We start from the raw sequence: 17,307 nt of genomic DNA, 5'->3' as shown, positions 1-17,307 counted from the left end.
TCGATTGTGAAATGAAAATTAGTTTTACTCAATAGTAAAAACAAATACACCCGAGTCCAATATGTAGAGCATAATAATATTTTATATTGTGCATTCATACCATACCTACCTATTAAGTAATAAATTGCAATTTGTATTAAGTGTTGGTACCTACCCTCAATATTTTTATACGTCTGTACAAAGCTAGTATTACCTTACGTGTGCGGTACAAGTTACAACAATATTTAATATTGTTATCTGTTCAAAATTTCCCATCGCGTTCAAACGATTCCCATATTTCAATCGACCTATTATTATTATTATTTATTACAGTTTGCCATTCTATAGAGTTTAGTAGTTAAAATCGTATTTATAGCATAGTACGCGATCGGTAAACGGGATTTTACTATCATCAAAACAATAATGCTTAGCGAATAGCGGTTGTCTGTTGATTGGAGATTATTTAGGTAGACCAGTTGGAATAAATGGTATAGAGTAAACGGTGACGGGTAACATTAATTCAGTTACAGTCTTCGCCGAGCGTGTTTATTGTCGTGACAGTTCCCGTTAACCGCCAAATGTGACGTTGAAAATATTTCTCCCTTAAAGAAAACACGTGAGTTCTCAAATCGGGTTTCAGATATTAAAATTTTCGTATATAGGTACATTTATACAATATACACTGCCACCGCGATGGCACCAAATTCGCCTTGTTTCAATTACCATCTGGACAACCATGCTGTTTATTTGCAACAGCAGAATTCATGCAGCCAACAAATAAATAGCAGTCACCAGCGTAGTCCGTATGGCTCATGGATGTCAGTTTTGGCAGAAAATCATTTGAAATTGGTGAAAGAGAAATTCGCCGCCGTCAATAGTTATTATTTTAAAGAGAACTATGTCGAGCCGGTCGACAACTTCTCTTCAAATTTGAGCGCCGTTGGCGTAGAAGCTGCTGGACAAAATAAATGGTTGAGAGAAATGCGATGGTTCGCCCGTTTGCGATTAGAGTCAATGCGCCAGGCAATGGTTCAACAAATAATGAACAAGAAGGTAGAAATATGGCAGAAGAAGAAGACTGAAATGTTACGTAATAAGAAGCACAATGTTTCGTTCAAGCCTAAGTTTCAACGCAGTGAAATCTTAATCAAGAAAGAAAACTACAAACTCATTCTGGAGCAAATCCAGAAACATTCTCAAACCGAGCAAACTGTCACAGTAAACCCTGAACAACGTTGCAGAGAAATCTGTTATAATGCAACTATGAAGAAAGCTATATCACTGTTCGAAAACGTGAGTAATGAAGTAAAAAATAAACAATTTCAATTATCAATTGACACTTATAAATCGTTAGAGTCTAGGATAAATATTCTAAAAAATGTTCAAGTTATTGAAGAATCGTCTTTAATAGCTACTTACAGCCTATTAAATGATCTCACATTGTTTAATAATAATGTGGTAAAAACAAATCAAACAAAAACGGAAGTAACTTCCACCAAAATTGACAATAAAAGAAATCCGTTAAGAAAGTTTTCTATTAATATTCCCGATAAGAGCGTTATAAAAAATGTGAAACGACAGTTTGTTGCTTTAGTCAAAAACAATGATGCATTAATAAAAAATTTAATTGTAATAGAAAATGTACCATTTGCAACTGATCCAACTACAAAATTACAACGACATAATATAATTAAGGTCATCAACACTCTAGTCAATACTATTTCATCTTCTTCGCCTGCTCACCTGACAGAAAAGTATACCAAGTTGAATGCATTACTAAGTGGAAGGTTCATATGTGTGGCTAACACAAATGTTATGGTTGGCCAAAATAAAGAAGCACAACTGTTTTGTATGGATACTTTGGCAAAAAAATTCATCAGTCATGCGGAGGAGGTATTAAGTGTTAAAGCGCAGGCCGCTTTTGAAATGGCAGCTGTAGCTGTTAAACTTTGGTCTAATCACTCAGATTTTGGCAAAATTCTTTTCTCAAAAATTAAACAAAAATGCCCAATATTGGTACCATTTTGTTGCCGTGCAATGAAAATCGCTAATTTCGAACAGTTAAACTATCAATTACTTGGGTACAAAGTTGATTTGGCCGGAAATATTGAAAATCAAGAAAAATATCTGAAGCGTATGACTGGCATAATACGACTGTACGCAGCTCTAATAATTTCTTCATTGAGGTGTGACCAACCAGTACTAGGTCTAGCCCATGCATGGACTCTAGTAGCGGGTGTATTAAACAAAAATCCGATAGTTGACATTACACCTACACTATTAGTTGAATTTTTACAAATCGCTGGATTTGCAATGCACCAAACATACAAAAACCAGTTTATGAAATTGTTACAGTATATGAACAACAACTACATAAACAAAATCCAACTTATTACACCTCCTGGCTGCGGCGGTCCTGTTACTCGCTTAAAAAACATGGTAATGAAATGTTTAGAGTCTAGATCTATTTCTGAACCAATTGGTCTGCTACCTTCAGAGTTTTGGTAAGTTTGGTTCATATGTAACTAATTTATTTTGATACTAACAGTTTTTTATAAAAAAAAAAAAAAAAAATAATAAAAAAAAGTTGTTTTAAAATTATTTATTTGTAAATTGTTGCTCAGATTTATTATTGTTGTATAGTAAAAACTTATTTTTTGAGATGAAATTATTGTATGCTTTTTTGATATAGCGCTAAATTATTTATATATTTATTATAATTATTGTTTGATTTTTAACTTATTTTTTGTCATGTTTGATTTTTTAAATTTTAAAATTATTTATTGATTTATTTATGATTGATTCATTCATTTATTTAACTGTTATAAATTTATTGTTTATTGCATAGTAATTATTCATGTGATTATAGCTTATACCTATTCATTTTTAAACATTTGTTTTTGAATTATCTATCACTATTATTTTATAAATTTTAAAACAAAACTTAACTTTGAAAATCAAAAAGAATTATGAAAAGTTATAATGTTAACATAACTAAAAACAACGGGTAATATTTATAATGTTACAACAGAATATTTATATAAATATATTGATTTAAAGTTTAGCCATGTATATTTTTATTATTAATTTCTATTATTATTTTCTATTAATTTACTTAAGATCTATTATTCACCTATTAGTGCAAAATACATAACTCATAATGATATAGGCAGGCCAGTAGTGTAACTGGAGACAAAAGCGTCCATGTGCAAGACATTTTTTTAGCGCCCTATATTACATGTTAACTTTTATAGTAAAGTGTAAACCGTAAAATACCGTATGCCCTAAAATAGAATGTGTCTGGAAGCAGCTGCCCCCCTGCACCGATGTCCGATAGTAGTTAGGCCACAGAGACAGCCTACATGAGTTACAACTACAAAATTATTAAATGTGATTGAATGAAATTTTGTATAAAAAAAGGAAATAAGGTATAACTTTATTTTTATAAGTACTTAGTAATATTAAAATTAATTTAGGTTAAATAAATTTAGAATAGTACAATTTTTCAATAATTTAAAAGAAATTCATACGAGTAAGATCATTTGATATATATAAAGATATAGCCACATTAAAATTAATGAAATTCATTTGGAGTTAGGATATAAGTTAAGTAAATAAAACTTTACAAAATAATTAAATAAGTATTCAAACAAATAGATAAATTTAAAACATGTTGTTTGTTATTCATATCATTTACCTATGATACTGGCTGTTAAAAGATCGTTTTAATTACCAAATAGTGAAACTTTTCACAAGTCACAACAAACTTGGTTATTTGAGTCCTTAGCTGATAATGGTACATTAGCATGAAGATGATGAATAATTGTCTTATGATCGTTAAAGCAACCTGTACTGAAAGAATCTAAGGTATACGACTCGAAAATTCCCTTCTGGTTATTCTGTGTTTTGATGATTGGTATGTTATCATCGGTAATGTGATTGACTTCTGTGATAACACCGTTTTATCACTACCAAATGTAAATATCACGATTCACGTGTTTCATTATTGAGTATTGAATACTAAATAGTGGGTACTGAGTAGTTACTAGTTACTACTCATTCGAGGCATATTCAGTATTCACCTGCACTGTAATTACCTATTTAATTACCAGGAAATTGGTTCAAATAATTATAGTTTACAATGCCTAAAGTAAAGAAAGAAAAAGGGCCAAGCGAATATGGCAAACAAGGTAAAATCTAACTTGTTTTTATTATTATATAGTGAATGAGTCAAAAGAAAAATATGTTTTATACCTAATTGCATTATTTAATAAATGTTTAGGAATTATGTTTAAAAAAGACTTCGGACAACACATATTGAAAAATCCGTTGATTGTTCAAGGAATGGTAGACAAGTCAGGTTTATTACCTACTGATACTGTACTTGAGATAGGTCCTGGAACTGGAAATTTAACTATCAAGTTATTGGAACGTGTCAAAACAGTTATTTCTTGTGAAATTGATGTTCGGTATGATATTTGTCACTTAATAATTAGCTAAACTTACTAGATTTCAATGGTTATTTGTTTTTTAATGACAATATTTATTTGTATGTGTATTCTACAGGTTAGGTATTAATGGGTTTGTACATTTTGGTCACTTTTGTTGATTATAATCCGCTATCATACTATTATGTGCTGTTTTATCACTTAGTCAAAAGAAATTAATACTAATTCTACCCAAAAAAAAAAAATCGAAAATAGGAGTAGTTTGGTTGAATATAGGGAATTGCTCTCACTCTTACCTCTTACCAAAAAAATATTAAGATGCCTCTAGATTAGCATTTATTACGACACATTGTATAGGTAATTTTTCTCTAAAACTTAACATTATGCTAACATTTGTAAGTGGTTAATAAAATTATAACAACCTTGAAAGAATATCTTACCACTCGACTAATGAGGGTTTAACAGCCTGTTTTGACCATTTTTCGTAATTTTTTATTAACGAATATAAATCACTTTACAGTGATAAGAAATAAAAAGTCTGCTCACTCTAATTGAAGGTTTAATAAAAATAAATATAGAGGAACATATTTTTTTTGTTAAAAGAGCTTTGCAAGTTTAAATTTGGTAGAACACAACAATGTGAGATTAACATTTTTGCATTTTCTCAAAGCTTATGGAAAACTTCATACAGTCTTAGGTATTTCAAATATAAATATATTAGAAACTAATAGTCATGTGAATTAATATCCAAAAATAATGTAATCTTGAACAATCAACTATAATTTACTTATACTGACCGTTATTTTTTATAGTTTAGTGGCAGAGTTGAAAAAACGTGTTATGAACACTCCTTATCAAAATAAATTGCAAATACGTGTTGGAGATGTACTCAAATCTGAATTGCCGTTTTTCAATGTTTGTGTTGCTAACATACCGTATCAAATATCTTCACCTCTGGTCTTCAAATTACTTTTACATAGGTAATAAATTTAGTACCTCTTAACAATTTTATAAAATACATATAGTCTAAAATTTAGTCTAGTAAAATTTGAATTAATTATTAACCTTCATGTGCTCGCGCCTCCTAAAGTTACACTGCTGCTCGCTGCACCGCCGTCCTTATTTTTTTATCATTTTCGTGAGTTATTCTTTATTTAAGGTGGATGTTTCGAAATATTTAGAGTCAATTACCTCTAACACAACATTAGAACATAAAAAATGTTGACCAAAAATGTTTATTTCAAAAATAATAGAAATATCCTTCATCCACTCGCATGGACGGCAAATTGGCCGTCCTTTTAAATTTTCGAGAAAAATTTTCTTCAGAGCATCAAGGGAGTGGTAAAAGGTTCTTGTAATTTCTATTGACACTTGCCTTTCCTATATGGCTCCTTTTTCATAATATAAATCCAGATCGTAAGTATAAAAAATACAGGCAAAAATTCTCGTTTTCGCTCGCGTGGACGGCAAGTTGGCCGTCATACTGACACTACTGAGTTTGTGGCTATACTGAACTGCTGGAGTGGACTGGTTTGACCAAGTTCGATCATATTCTATCGGAGAGATGTATAACTAGAGAATACATACCCTTCTTACCGTTTCCTTGGCACTTTGCACAATAATATTTGAAAAAATTTATAAGGACGGCCAGTTTGCCGTCCGCGCGAGCGCATGAAGGTTAATTAATAATTTTAAATAACTATTATTTGTATGTAGGCCATTTTTTCGATGTGCTGTTTTAATGTTTCAAAGAGAATTTGCATACCGATTAGTTGCAAAACCTGGAGATAAATTGTACTGTCGACTATCAATTAATACACAATTATTGGCTAGGGTTGATCTTCTTATGAAAGTATGTAAAATAATGTTGTAAAGTTTTAACTTTAATATTAATTTTGATTATGTTATTATTATTTTAGGTTGGTAAAAATAATTTTAGACCTCCGCCAAAAGTGGAATCAAATGTTGTACGAATTGAACCTCGTAATCCTCCGCCGCCAATCAACTTTAAAGAATGGGACGGCTTAACTAGGATAGCATTTTCCAGAAAAAACAAGACTCTAGGAGCGATTTTTAAACAAAATGCTGTTGCTGTGACTTTAGAGAAAAACTACAGAATTTATTGTTCCTTGAAAAATATGGTTAGTTTATTTTAGTCTTGTTTTTATCTTGAGACCGGTTAGGGTAGATAGCAAAAAAACAGCTTGCGTACTTATGTCCCGCCTAGTGTATACGTGAATTGGAAGGATTTCTTATAAAAGAGCGCTATAGTAAAAAAAACACAGTTTTATCTAATATTTGTATATTAAATATTTGATAAGTATAAAGAAATATGTAATACTGAATTTTCAAAATTATAAATTTTTCAGTTCTTTCTTATGGAAAAAATAACTAGCTGGCTATAGTTCATCAAAGTGTCATGAATACTACTGTCATAATAAAAATATAAAACATATTTAATAGGAAATAAAATAAATTATTTTTTATTTTAGGAAATACCAACAGATTTTGATATTAAACAAAAGTTAGATGAAGTTTTGAACACTAATGATTTTTGTGAAAAAAGAGCAAGGAAAATGGACATTGATGAGTTTATAGAGTAAGTACAACTCTTATTTTATCTTAAAAAAAATATTTTTTTTTTGGAATTATATTTAAATATAATTTGTGTATTTTAGATTGCTTCTTGCATTCAACAAGGAAGGAATACATTTTCAGTAACAATAAGTTAAGATAAATTTTGTTAAGTTAAATAAAATATATATAATTTCTTAAATATGTTGAATAAAGATGACTTGTACATTTGCATTTCATTGAAATTTATGACAATATTGTGTAGTAAAACATTAAGTGTATTACTATGCAAATTAAAAGTAAAATGAAATATTTTATGTAGGAAAACAAAAAATTAATTAACTTTTGTAGTAATTAAAAAATGATGTGTTTAATATTAAATTAAAAAAGAGGCATATCTGATATGTACTGAAAAATATTCCCTTCATTTCTGATGTCAACTATAGAAATAATTAGCTTTTTTTTTGGTTGATATTTAGGAATTACTAGTTTGACAGCACAGTTAGTGAATAGATATTTCCATTTGATTTCAGTCTTTTGTGTTGAACTCATACTCAGGAAATCTTCTACCTAGTAGTTAAAGTTAATTTTAATTAACATAATTGAACGAATCGTACTGCCGCTTATCATATTAATTATGGGAAAATGTAACAACTTACTGATCCTAGTAATTTTGTTGCAGTATGATCGCTTACTTGACAATTTTCTAAAGTACCAGAGGAGTCTGTTAATGACATTCGGATGTTTAACACACATCGAAGGTCTTCTACACCGTGCCCCACTGGCATATTAGAAATACATTCAAAATTTAAACATGTTTTGAAATCATTGTTTACTCGTGAGCCACATAAATTACTGTTTAATTTAATTAAGGTACAGCTTTAGTATTCTATTAGCTAAATTAAATTATTTTCCCATTTTGTTTTACCATTTTGTATAGACAAAAGAGGTTAATCCATCGATATCAAATTTGCTTATAACTGCATATACAAGAGCGGTGAATTCTTGCATACCTTGTATATTGCACGTTTTCTTGATATTTTTGCAAGACATTATGTTCACTATAGTCTCCACTATTTTTATAAATAATTAATGTTATACAGATTTTTATGTGTTCTTGAACCAACGTTAATTTTAGATTTTTATGTGATATCTATTTTGTTTTCGTTGCAAATCTGATGCTTTGGGCAAGTTTTATTGCCAATGTTAAACACTAGAATTTGCCGTTCAACAAAATAACATGGATAATTATCACTGAAAAACCTGCAAGGAATATTAATGTTAAGTTTGATATTGCTAATATTACCATCAGGAACTACAAATGTAGTATTAATAGTTGTTATTGGACCGATCGAACATAATTCAGAAAAATTTCTGAGAGCCTCTGCCTCTTTTGTGCATGGGTTTTCGGTAATTATTGTCTTGCCAGTCACTATGGCTATCATATTTTCTTTAAATTCACTCCAGTCCAGACGCACATCAGCTAAAAATAGAACTATAAGAAAAAAATAATTACCAATATTTGTTTTAATAAATGTTTTATATAAAAAATTAAAAAAACAGCGAGGTTAGAGAATAGTGGAATCTGGAAGGTCACAAGTTTTTAGAAATAATTATAACTGACAGTGGTCATCGATAAAATTACTATGAAATAAAAGCTTCGATGCGAAAATCTAGATGGTAAAAATAATTAAGTATAAATAGGTGTATTACCAATGCATATGCTTATAATCGCTGAATTTAATTTTTTTTTTTGTTTCACTTCTAAAAAAAAAAGCTTTGACTAACATTTTTTAATTTTTATTAAATTTAAAAATATGAGATAAAGAAAAAGTTTCTACCCCTTCTGCAAGTAAGTGCTAACGATATTTTTTTGGTTCACAGTTTTCACTGCATATTGGTATTGTACCTCAAGAAAATACTCTACAAATTTGGAAGTAATTCGACTATTTTTTTAAAAAGTTACAGTTAAATTTGGAGTTGAAAAAACACCTTCCTTTCCACTTATAACTAATACATTCTGAGCTCCGCATCGAGGCTAAAGATCGAAGTTAACTGCAATTCTATATTAAAACCAAAGCATAGCCATTTATTATTTGGTAAATAACAAAAAAAAAAAAATGTTTAAAAAGAGAAATTTGTTAAAACAATAATTAACTAGTCTCCCTGGGAATCCATTGGCTAGCACTTTTCACCAGTTCGTCGTTCCAAATCAGCAAAATTAAAGATGAGTGCGTTTTGTCCATTACTGTGATTTCTCTCAAATTACATTCCACGCCAGTTTTGCTCTTTATACATTTAGCATTGTTCACCTTAAACATAAAGACCATTTTTAACTATTAAGGTAATTGAGTAGTAGTTAATAGTATGTGCAATGTAGCTTGTAGGAACAGTACATTATAGGTAGTCTTTACAGTAGGTATACAGTGAATAAATTTGCAACGGATTTATACTTACTTGTCTTACTGCTACCATTAGACAGCAGTATTTTCCGCACAAAATCTTGCCATGGGAATGAATGTCGGCAATAACTAAACAGCTATTAGGCGAGCGCGTGGGCAGTCTCAAAAGATATTGATACAGTTTGCAATCGTTTTGGTCATGTTTAGATATTTGAGATCCATTTTGATAGAGCGTTAAACCTAAACAGCTAGAAAACATACCAAAAGGAAGATACCGCCATTCTCTAAAACTTTATCGTAGCTACAGACTGGGTATTACCTACCCTGCGGTGTTACGAGGGAAATCACTTGCATCGGTTCTTAGCTAAATATATCCTGACTAGAGATGTTTAGGTACTAAACTATTAAACGGTTTTTGTGAAAAAGTTATCAATTCAAAAATATAGAATTTTTAGGAATATCAAAAACGTGTCTATTTTTTATTTAAGTTTGGTTTTAATTTATTTGATTTTATATTCATAGTGGGGTATTGTATTTACACTATTTACATATCTTGCGGTTACTTCCACTTGAATAGATTGACTGGTTTCGTAAAACTTGCACATTGCATCCTCAAGGCTGTGCAAGTACTTATTCCGAAACGTTGACAGACTAGTCAATCAGCAATCTATTCAAGTGGGAGTGTAAATAGTGTACATTTTCAAATTTATTTTTTTAATTTTAATACTAAAATCATACTTAATGCTATAACTGTATTTTATAGGCGTATAATTTTCCAACAATCATTTGAGAGAAACTAGCAAAATGCTGTAGGTATGCTTTTGATTACAATACTGTCCATAAGTACGATGCCGTTATTTTCTTTTAATGCATTTTATTATTTTGACGATATTTTTTTGTATTTACGATAACTAAGTTTAAGTTTAAAAAAGATTTCAAACAAAAATTCATGGCTTCACCTACCTATTTAAAATATTATGGGCATATTTTAATCACTCACCTTGTTACTGATGGTGTAAATTGATTAATTGCACCTTCGTTTTTTCTAAAAGAAATTTTTGCATTAACTATGTCAACTAAAAAAAACATAAGACCTATTACAATAATTTTTTTATAAAAAAAAACAGTTTGATTGATTAATCTAGTAAAGTTTAGAAAATTATTCACAGGGTTCTCGAGTCCATCTCTATCTATTTTATTTATAATTTATTAGTGTAACTATGTACATGCTTATTGTTATACAATTCATTATGAGTGACAAAGGTAATGAACTAAATGACTAAATGACTTATATAAAAGTACCTACCGACATCTCCGATTTTGAATGTCGCATTTATTTTATTAATGTATTCAAAAGAACCCCACGCAGTCACATTTAGGAAACCTTCAGGAGAATCTCGCAAGGTAAATGTAAAAACGTACCAAGTTGTATTATCTATAAAGAAAAATTAAAATAATTAAGTTAATGAAAAACTTTAATAAATTGCACGTGTTTTTTCCTGTTACATGACGTTGCTTCTCATTTGTGTAGGTAGGTACACCGGCTGATAGGAGACAATAAGTACCTATTTTAGGACTATTTAAATTTGTTTTTAACAACTTCCTAAAGCGAATAATAAAAGGTGTAAGTTTTGTCATTTGCAAGCTGCTGTTTGTATCTAATTCATTTATTATTAGAGGGGGGGGGGGTGTGTTAAATTTATTGATATGAATAATGGCTTAATAAAATTGTTGATTAGTTATATAAAGTTGAAACCATTTAAAACTAGTCTAAAAAAATGACTTAAGTACTGATTATGAGTTAAGTTGGCTCACCTTTTTTGGAAATTACAAGCCTCGGATTCTGTTTTGCAATAATAATACCAATTAGGATAAAATTGGTTGTTCCTACGCTAATTGAATTTATTTTAAGTCGCATGATACCAGTAGCCATATTAGCTAAAATAAAATGATGTACACTATATTATTATAGAACTAAAAATGTAAATAATAGTTTTAGAAGATGCTTAGACTTATAAGTTATAACCCTTCATATTATTAGAGTCGGATAATCACAAAACATTATTCTAGTAGAGACATACTAGGTGTTATTTTAAACTTTTCTTAAATTTTGAATTTTTCATTTGTTATTGTTAAAAGTTCTATAACTAATAAGTACATAACAAAAATTAATTAAATAAAACTGTAACAGAATTTATAGAACAATAACTTACGTTAAATTCGCACAGATGCACTTAAAATTAAACGTCAAATAAATTATTAGAATTAGTGTAATACTATATAACATTATAGCTATAATTTTATTTAAAATTTATTTATTATAGGTATAATATGGTATATACATTATGGTATGTCAGGTTACTCTCAAAATGAGTTACTAAAACCATGGTAGTGATAACATTAAAAGTCTTTTAATTATAACTTATACCTTATATTGTATCAGTTGGTGTCTAATTGTACTTATTAAATTTGTATTATAACATTCTATATTTCTATTTCATATCGGATATAGGACGAGACTATTTTGCTTAATTTTTGTTCAAAGTAAACTGACAAACTGTATAGTTTATTGGTTAAGTTATGCAGTTTTACAAAGAGTTCAGTTAACAACACTTGAAGCAATTAATTTTTTTAAAGTGGTTTTTTTAATCTTAAATGTCTAATTTATTGGTAATATAGTAACTATAATTAACGAAAAATCCACAATGTCTACAGCCGCTATTTCAGTAGGTACGTAGAATATTGTTATTGTAATTCAGAGCATTGTTATTTATGTATGTCTTTACTGAATTTTAACTTTTGACCCTTTGTGTAACTACTTTAACTCTTTCATGCACAAGAGATTTCAAAATGTCTATACCCAAGATGCACGGATACTTAAATTTTAAATTTAAATTTTTTTTATCGTTGATTTGTACTTACATATGCTTTTCTTGAATGTTGCATAAAATGTAATATAATTTTTTATCGCTACAATTTGAGAACGAGTAGCTAAGAGTTAAGACGAAGGAGACAGTGTGTTTGTTCTCACTGTCTATGGAGACGACTGACTTAAGAAAGAACTTCCATCCCCTTTTAGGACGACCGAACTTGAGCCTTTTATGTCTACTCCCGATCAAAATAAGCCATACGATGATTCATAAAAGTAATAAAAAATAATAATAATCGATACACAGTGTTAAGGAAAAATAAGTTTTGTGCATACCGTTTTTCTTATGTAACTTCCCACTAATACTTGGTGTTATTGTCGACAACGGTTTACTTATAAAGTATAAATTTATGAGGTTAAGCGTTTAAAGTGTCAGAAACACGAAACATTTAAAGGTGCTAAAGAAACATTATAAGCACTCCCCCCTCCGCTTTGCCTATAACACACATAATAAAGTGGTTTGTAATCACTATTATCAAATGTCAAATAATATTAAAATTATACAAATTTAACAACAATTAATTATTTATAGGCGTTTAATAAGCAAAAAGTACAAGGACGTATTTGAATAATATTAAAAATTATTATTGTATTATTTTCATAGTTTTTAATTTTTTAAATTAAGATATAGTATTAAATTATAAAAAGCAAGACAAAGGAAATTAGTATACCTATGTAACGTTAATGATATTTAATTAAAGTGCCTTCATATTCTTGTTTTCTTCTAAAAATTAATAGTTTCATCGCCATATCGGCCAATTAGAGGCCACATTTCTTTTTTAATAAAATGCGGTGTACTGACTAGTTAATATGATTATGTGGTTCTTCAATATCGTGAAAAGCTCTTGTACCGAATTTTATTGCCGCGATCACCGGGAAATTCATGTTAATCCAAACAGATATCCTTAAAAGATAGTTTAGAATAGGTCTGCATGCCCACGCTAACCATTGCTTGGTAAGAAGCGTGTTGTGTATTAATTCTTGAACATTGTAAAGCCATCTACTTTTATAGCTGGTCAACGGTTTTGTTGGTAGATAACATAATTCTCTCGTATATCTCATGATTGCTTTTAAGTCGATTATTGGCAAAACTGGTTTAAAACCTTCGATCATTGCTTCAACTATACAATCAAAATCCTTGGGTGGTAGCGATAGACTAGGTGTGTACACGTCACTCAATACTACTGCACAAAGGTCCCGTACTTCTTCCAGAGTGCCTTGGCAAAGGTTGAATCTAAACCGATAGTAGGAACTAGGAAATTATTAAAGCAAAAAATAAAGAGTAGTATTATCATTACCTACTTACTTGTCATCAATGCCTAAAAAGTATCCAAGAGTTCGCCATAAGTGCACGATGGCCATTTCATCGTTTTCTGTGCAGGAAAAACCCAGTTCTTTTTTCTTTAACAAAATCAAGCCCATAAAAATGAATTGCGATATTGCCATGTCTGTTTGTGTTACCCTTTTACCGAGTCCGCATTTGTTAGATGCTTGGCTAGCGGCGCAATGAAGTCCGTGGACTACAGATATCGATTTTTGACATCTATAAACGGGCACGACTTATTTAAAGGTATATTTAATATTTATAACGTATTTAAGTCAATAGATAACTTTACTTAAATAATATTCTTGGTCACTTAAATTTTCAATCTTGTTTTATAAAAAACAGGGTTTATTTTCCACTAACTAGATCTTATTCCTAATTATACATTACATTAAAAACAAACTGTTTTTTCTTTCTAAAATAGTATAGTTACGTATACTTTTAAGTTTTAACCAATCTTTATATGAGACAACAGTAAGTTAAGTAGCTATAGTTTCAATTTGTATATAGAATTTTGTTGCTACTTCAGGAGTTAATAAAAACGATTGTTTACCTATTTAATTATGTTAATAATCTTATTGTAAATTAATACTAAAAACTATGGTTAGGTACTAAGTAAAATCTGAAAATATACGGTTACTGCAATTTTCATGTTAACTTAAGGAACTTAACTTGACTTAAGCTTAACTTAAGGATCTTGAATGGATTTTTTAGTACTTACTTTGATTTCATATCTTTCACGTCATAAGTGTACCAGTTTAAAACATGTTGAAGTGTATCTGTATATCGTTTATATGCCTTAAAAGGGGTATTTGATTTGTTTGTGAGCACCACTACATCAATAACCGTAGGTATTGATGCCACCAATATTAAACCAATGACATTAACTATGAACGCTGTATAAATATTCGACAAGTAACATTTTTGTCCACTATAAAAACAACAAAATAGCGTAATAATTGGGTTTGTTTTCTAAACATTTTGTTGTGATTTTCTATCAATTTATTTGTAATTTAAAGACGATATTCAAACTAAGTATTATTATTACTTTATTATACTATCAATAATATGACTGATGTTTATTGTTTACGTAACCGAACAATATATACAAGCTAAGTTAGGTAACTGAAAGCTATCGTCCGTAAACGTGTAATGGATTCTATAAAAAAGGTATCGAAATTGGTTAAGTCGTTTTGGCTTGTTTGTGTGACACCCAGCAATTTACAATATTTCATCAGGTATACAAAAATATTGACTAGAAAAAGTTTATTATTTAATATAAGATGCCATTATAATTTAAATAAATAATTGATTTTTGAGAAAAGCTTTTAGAATTTGCTACATCAGTAAAGGAGTTATTTGAATTCAACTAAAAACTCGCATGGCGCCTATGAATGAAAGTAGATATGTTTTGGTCTATTTCAGATTCATTATTAATTTTCACAACTTAGGCCGTCTGTGGTCGAATTCTAGTCGCAGACACTGCCGCCTTAATCTACTCGTCAACTTCATCCCGCATATATGTATGGCACATATAAGTAAATTATTTGTTTTTAAACTTTATAAAATCACACTAGTTGCTATCACTTTACATGTAAATTCAGAAACATGCGAAAGATCCTTATTTACTAAGAAAATTAATATTTACCCCAAAGCATATATTATTATGTCACAATATCGTTTTAGTGCGTTACCAACTTTTTTTAAATATTGAAAAAAATGATAAATCCAAATTTACCAAGTTTAAAATGATAATTGCACCTATGTTACCTCAAACAAATACAATACATATTTTAAGAAACGAAATTTATTATTTAGGGAGACTTCATGTGACAATTTTTTTAACAATAGAATTAAACTTCAAGCTTTGCCGCTTATGCTTTAAGTGGACGCCAGTGCCCAGTCGCCAAACCACGTCAAAATTACAGAAATATAGAAGGAATAAAAATGATTTTGTTCTGTCTATCTAGTATTTTACTGTCTAATTTGTATACTTTAGTCATTGAATTTTAATTCATTTTAGTCTTAATGTTACCTTATAAACAATTCTTCGTCAAACCATTCAGGTAAATGTCTGGCTCGAGTTTTGTCAACCATGATATCACAACCTTCTTCCAAAATGAATTTTAATCTTTTTCTTGCTGCAGATATGTTCAACTTGTTTTTTTCTTCTTTAAACACTGTTGAATTACATTTTCTTTAGTTGGACATCGTAATTTACTTTTAATTTATTATAGCGTTGATGCGAAGCTGAGATATAAATAGTGTAAAATGATAGTAGTCAAAATTGAAAAGGTAGCCAAGTTAGTAAAAATTAGTTTCTATAAAGTTACCTAATAGTGGAAAAAGATCAGAGTATATTGGGCAATATTAGGTGATTCATTTGACGTAATATCGACTTGCAGTATTATTATGAACCAAATGAAACCATTTGTTTTAACCCCACAAAAATCAATTTCCTTTAAAGATCTCCTAATTATTTATTTTAAAAACTATGCAGAATGCGTTTTACTCGTTTCACGGAGGATTTACTTAAAAACACAAAAATGGAAATTGAAATGTTGAAAATAATAAAGTATGTAGACTTTGAAAATGCCAATGTTTTTGTTATTTTTATGTTAAATATTAAGGTGAATATTAGGTTTTGGTAAAAAAAATTGTTTTGTTATTTTTTGGTTTCAATAAAGTATAAACCATCATGATGGACAATAGATTTTCCAAAAACAAGTTATATTTTTAAAGGTATTAATAAATATACACTTTTTTTAGCATCAGATTAAATTTTATTTGGAAAATATTCTAACGCCCTCTTATAAGTATCTGTTGCAAGTGTAACAGAATATAAAATAATGCATTTACATAATACCTACATTTATCATACTCGTGACGAATGGTCATTTATGAATTTTACATAAAAAAATATATGATAACTTACTTGTAAATTAATAAGTGTCAATTTGAAAAATAAGAACTGCGAAAACAATTTGGCGTCTATCTAATTTTATTTGGTAAGTACTAAGCGAGCAACTACTAGGTAAGTCGTTCCCTATTATAAACGTACATATAAAACGATAACACTGCTAGACATGTTTTATCGACAGATCAAAGGTTTAGTAGATAAATCATTTCTTTATTATATTTGTATAGTAATAAAACAAGTTTACGGACCATGTCTTCGTTATATTATACTTAACATAAATTTGTACTATCAAAGCGTATTTATTTTTGCAGATATTGCAGTTATGAAAAATATCAATTGTAAATAATAATAATTGATAGTGGACGCTAGCTACAAGTAGAATACCTTTTACATTTTTTGTGATCGCCGTAATATTATTTTCATACATAAAAGTGTTTGGGCTTGTTTTTAAAATTTAGAAATAATACGGTACGGTAAATATCGAATTCTTACAAACGCGGAACGCCACATCGGCACTTACTCTAACTATATCATGCTCAAGGTACACTAAATAAGATAAATTACAGATAAACTACAATGCCTACACAAACCGGTTATATTGCATTGTGACTTGTGAGGAACTGCTGAAAATGTTTATTATAATCGATAGCACAATATCAACATTATTATATGTATTTCATTTTAAAACAGATTTGGTGATTTTTATAGGTTGAACATTTTAGTGTAGTGGA

General features: G+C 29.3%; 4 protein-coding genes across 8 annotated transcripts; 2 read left to right on the top strand and 2 right to left on the bottom strand.

Annotated features, from left to right (window-relative positions):
• Positions 1–393: 393 nt before the first annotated feature.
• LOC126844407 (mRNA export factor Gle1-like) lies at positions 394–2,893 on the top strand. Its single transcript, XM_050582584.1, has one exon. The coding sequence runs from the start codon at positions 673–675 to the stop codon at positions 2,485–2,487; it is 1,815 nt and encodes a 604-aa protein (XP_050438541.1). The 5' UTR covers positions 394–672; the 3' UTR covers positions 2,488–2,893.
• A 1,057-nt stretch (positions 2,894–3,950) lies between these two features.
• Positions 3,951–7,235, top strand: LOC126844501 (probable dimethyladenosine transferase). The gene is made up of 7 exons (XM_050582753.1): positions 3,951–4,169; positions 4,262–4,448; positions 5,240–5,407; positions 6,144–6,279; positions 6,347–6,568; positions 6,920–7,026; positions 7,106–7,235. The coding sequence occupies exons 1-7, from the start codon at positions 4,121–4,123 to the stop codon at positions 7,146–7,148; spliced, it is 912 nt and encodes a 303-aa protein (XP_050438710.1). The 5' UTR covers positions 3,951–4,120; the 3' UTR covers positions 7,149–7,235.
• Positions 7,186–13,097, bottom strand: LOC126844499 (meiosis-specific with OB domain-containing protein). 2 transcript variants are annotated; one of them, XM_050582748.1, is made up of 12 exons: positions 13,004–13,097; positions 12,609–12,768; positions 12,326–12,508; positions 11,219–11,341; positions 10,710–10,838; positions 10,404–10,479; positions 9,459–9,651; positions 9,160–9,313; positions 8,308–8,496; positions 7,930–8,074; positions 7,661–7,856; positions 7,186–7,571 (listed from the first exon to the last, which is right to left on the bottom strand). In XM_050582748.1, the coding sequence occupies exons 4-12, from the start codon at positions 11,334–11,336 to the stop codon at positions 7,383–7,385; spliced, it is 1,389 nt and encodes a 462-aa protein (XP_050438705.1). In that variant the 5' UTR covers positions 11,337–11,341; positions 12,326–12,508; positions 12,609–12,768; positions 13,004–13,097; the 3' UTR covers positions 7,186–7,382. The 2 variants fall into 2 exon arrangements, with proteins under 2 accessions (XP_050438705.1, XP_050438704.1); XM_050582747.1 differs by having other exon boundaries at positions 12,326–12,768.
• Positions 12,853–16,727, bottom strand: LOC126844500 (uncharacterized). Of its 4 annotated transcripts, none has more exons than XM_050582749.1 (5): positions 16,527–16,665; positions 15,692–15,836; positions 14,378–14,587; positions 13,639–13,875; positions 12,858–13,584 (listed from the first exon to the last, which is right to left on the bottom strand). In XM_050582749.1, the coding sequence occupies exons 1-5, from the start codon at positions 16,552–16,554 to the stop codon at positions 13,134–13,136; spliced, it is 1,071 nt and encodes a 356-aa protein (XP_050438706.1). In that variant the 5' UTR covers positions 16,555–16,665; the 3' UTR covers positions 12,858–13,133. The 4 variants fall into 4 exon arrangements, with proteins under 4 accessions (XP_050438709.1, XP_050438706.1, XP_050438708.1 ...); XM_050582751.1 differs by having other exon boundaries at positions 12,860–13,584; positions 16,592–16,724; XM_050582750.1 differs by having other exon boundaries at positions 12,863–13,566; positions 16,527–16,664.
• Between the last annotated feature and the right edge of the window lie 580 nt (positions 16,728–17,307).

Source organism: Adelges cooleyi, unplaced genomic scaffold (genome assembly GCF_023614345.1).
Source record: "Adelges cooleyi isolate 19-005CV unplaced genomic scaffold, UGA_ACOO_1.1 ACOO_flye_CR_arks_rails_tigmint_CR_PRNA_651, whole genome shotgun sequence".
Taxonomy (NCBI): Eukaryota; Metazoa; Arthropoda; class Insecta; order Hemiptera; family Adelgidae; genus Adelges; species Adelges cooleyi.
The sequence above is the reverse complement of the archived record's forward strand: the minus strand, read 5'-3'. Positions and strand labels throughout refer to the sequence as shown.

What these genes read in the sequence shown, in the direction of transcription:
- LOC126844501 (XM_050582753.1), top strand. Translation starts at nt 4,121, where the DNA reads ATGCCTAAAGTAAAGAAAGAAAAAGGGCCAAGCGAATATGGCAAACAA. An exon ending in AAGCGAATATGGCAAACAAG is followed by an intron (nt 4,170 to 4,261) that starts GTAAAATCTAAC and finishes ATAAATGTTTAG; the next exon opens with GAATTATGTTTAAAAAAGAC. An exon ending in TCTTGTGAAATTGATGTTCG is followed by an intron (nt 4,449 to 5,239) that starts GTATGATATTTG and finishes TATTTTTTATAG; the next exon opens with TTTAGTGGCAGAGTTGAAAA.
- LOC126844500 (XM_050582749.1), bottom strand. Translation starts at nt 16,554, where the DNA reads ATGACCATTCGTCACGAGTATGATAAAT. An exon ending in GTGAAAGATATGAAATCAAA is followed by an intron (nt 13,876 to 14,377) that starts GTAAGTACTAAA and finishes GCCCGTTTATAG; the next exon opens with ATGTCAAAAATCGATATCTG. An exon ending in TTTTTAGGCATTGATGACAA is followed by an intron (nt 13,585 to 13,638) that starts GTAAGTAGGTAA and finishes ATAATTTCCTAG; the next exon opens with TTCCTACTATCGGTTTAGAT.
- LOC126844499 (XM_050582747.1), bottom strand. Translation starts at nt 11,336, where the DNA reads ATGGCTACTGGTATCATGCGACTTAAAATAAATTCAATTAGCGTAGGA. An exon ending in TTTACACCATCAGTAACAAG is followed by an intron (nt 9,652 to 10,403) that starts GTGAGTGATTAA and finishes TATGTTTTCTAG; the next exon opens with CTGTTTAGGTTTAACGCTCT. An exon ending in TCTTTTGTCTATACAAAATG is followed by an intron (nt 7,857 to 7,929) that starts GTAAAACAAAAT and finishes TAAATTAAACAG; the next exon opens with TAATTTATGTGGCTCACGAG.
- LOC126844407 (XM_050582584.1), top strand. Translation starts at nt 673, where the DNA reads ATGGCACCAAATTCGCCTTGTTTCAATTACCATCTGGACAACCATGCT.